The sequence below is a fragment of the Geospiza fortis genome, unplaced genomic scaffold (genome assembly GCF_000277835.1).
Source record: "Geospiza fortis unplaced genomic scaffold, GeoFor_1.0 scaffold407, whole genome shotgun sequence".
Taxonomy (NCBI): domain Eukaryota; kingdom Metazoa; phylum Chordata; class Aves; order Passeriformes; family Thraupidae; genus Geospiza; species Geospiza fortis.
In genome coordinates, this window is record NW_005054507.1 from 5443 (window position 1) to 7498 (window position 2056).

The 2056-nt window shown below is 57.4% G+C and overlaps 1 protein-coding gene across 1 annotated transcript in view; it reads left to right on the forward strand.

Annotated features, from left to right (window-relative positions):
• Nucleotides 1–2056, forward strand: part of LOC115948753 — a gene marked incomplete at its 5' end in the record, with an annotated part of 10697 nt that overhangs the window by 5386 nt on the left and 3255 nt on the right. The window contains 2 exon segments of the mRNA XM_031063491.1: nucleotides 1487–1635; nucleotides 1893–2040. Coding sequence (XP_030919351.1) covers nucleotides 1487–1635; nucleotides 1893–2040 — 297 coding nt within the window.

Consider the following 2056-nt stretch of genomic DNA (forward strand, 5'->3'; position numbering starts at 1 on the left):
GGCGAGGCATCCCTTGCAGCCTGGGCCACTCTGGCTGGGCTGGGGGCGGCCCCAGGGCAGGTGGCAGTGTGTGCAAGGGCCCTTTGTGACACGCCGCAGCACGGTCACCGTGCCATGGAATGGGACAGGGTGTCCAAGGGCCCTTTGTGACACATGGTGACATAGGAGCTGGCGGTGACAAGAGCAGGCCACAGTGCTCGGAGTGGGCGACGGGACAGGACGGGACAGAGCGGTGCCGTGAGGAGCCCCCGCACAGCGCGCTCGTTCATTGCTGACCCGGAGCTTTTCCTTGACCTTACTCCTGCAGGTGACCTCGAGTCCAGTCCACAGGACTCGGTGACTCGTGGCCTTCTCGGGACTTCTCTTTTGCAGGACCCCTCAAGGGCAGACCACGGGACTTGGTGACTCGGAACTTTTCCGAGGGAACTCCCATTCTTGCAGCCACTGCCCTTGAGGCCAGACCATTGGACTTGTCTACTCAGTGCTCTTCCAAGGCCTCTCTCTTGCAGGTGCCATCGACACCAGATTTTGGGAGAATGGCAGAGAAACGCCAAGGCCTGTTCAGTAAGAAGAAGAACAAAGATTCTTCAGCTGCCCCAGCAAAGCAGCGTAAAGCAGCGCCAAAGTCCCAGCCAGTGCAGGACAGTGAGTAACACAGCTGGGTCACAAGGCTGATGGCTGCAGCCAGCTTGGCCCCATCCCCTCCCTTCCCATCCCCTGGGGACATGCCCATGGACAGGACGGAAAAGGGGCAGGGCAGACACCCCGCAGTGGCCGGGCTCCATCCCCTGGGCCATCCCGGGGCTCTCCCTGCCTGGGGAGCGCAGGGCTGGGCTGTGTTCTCCGGCCTCTCCCGCAGCCCCTCAGCTCTGGCTGTGCTTGCTCTTTGCCAAATGCAGAGAAGAAAAAGGACACCGCTGGTGGTGGCTTCAGCAAATCACTGAAGGTACCTGCAGCCATCCCCACCTGGGCTGGGCCTGCTGTCACTGCTCAGCTGAGCACTGTGTTTGGAGCACTCCATGGAATGTCCCTCTCTTCCCTGCTCTTCTGCAGAAGTTCATGGCATGTGGAAAGACAGAAAAAGAGGATCCAAGCAAATACAGGCCGATGGATTGTAGCACACCATCAATTGAATGTGCAGAATATAGTAATTACATAGTGAAGGCTGACCAGGTAACAAATGAGGCCAATTCAGACACCTGGATGACTGAGTCATAAAAAACATGGATACTACCTCCTTTTAACTGCCATTTATGCCCACAATTTATTATTCATGGATATTCATGGTTTTTATCAGAAGTAATAAGCAGCCATTGCCCACGGCTGGAGGCCTTCCAGGGTCATGTGGCCATCCAAGCCATGTCCACTTGCCTGCCTCAGCCTTTGAGGCCAGTGCAGTGTGGGGGGTAGGGAAGCACTTCTTTGGGGAAACTGGGGAATCTCCTCCCTCAGGAAGCACTCCAAATTTTCCCCACATCTCTTCCAGGTGCCAGAAATGGTGAGGATTATGCACCAGAGACTTGCGTCCTCTGAGACTGCCGATGTCAGGCTATTCATGAACATTCTGAGGCTGGCTGAAGAACACCCTGCTGGTGTGGGGCTGACCCTCCTGCGCTGTGCCCCAACATGTGACAGGTACGGGGCCCACGAGCCTGGAGCGCTCAGGGCTCACCAGCCTTTAGGGCCCATGGCCCTGCACAGCCTGTGCTATGGGGTCTGCCAGACAGGCAGAGAGCTCCAGGACCCTCGGGCCCCTCTGTTTCCCAAGCTTGCTGCCAATGCTCCCTCCCTGCCCCTCAGGGCACCGGGGCTCTGTCACCTGGGCCCCCACAGCTGCACAGGGCATGGTACTGGGACTGAGATGCCCCTGACACAGAGCTGTGATCCCACAGAGCTGCTACAATGATGTGGAGAACTATAGGCTCGTCGAGTTCCACAGTGGAGAAGGTACTGCCAACACTGATCTGTGTGATGGAGGATTGGCCTGTGCACAGCATGTTCACCTCTGATGGGGATGACACAAATGTCTTTGCCCTGGCTGTGAGTTTCTGGGACT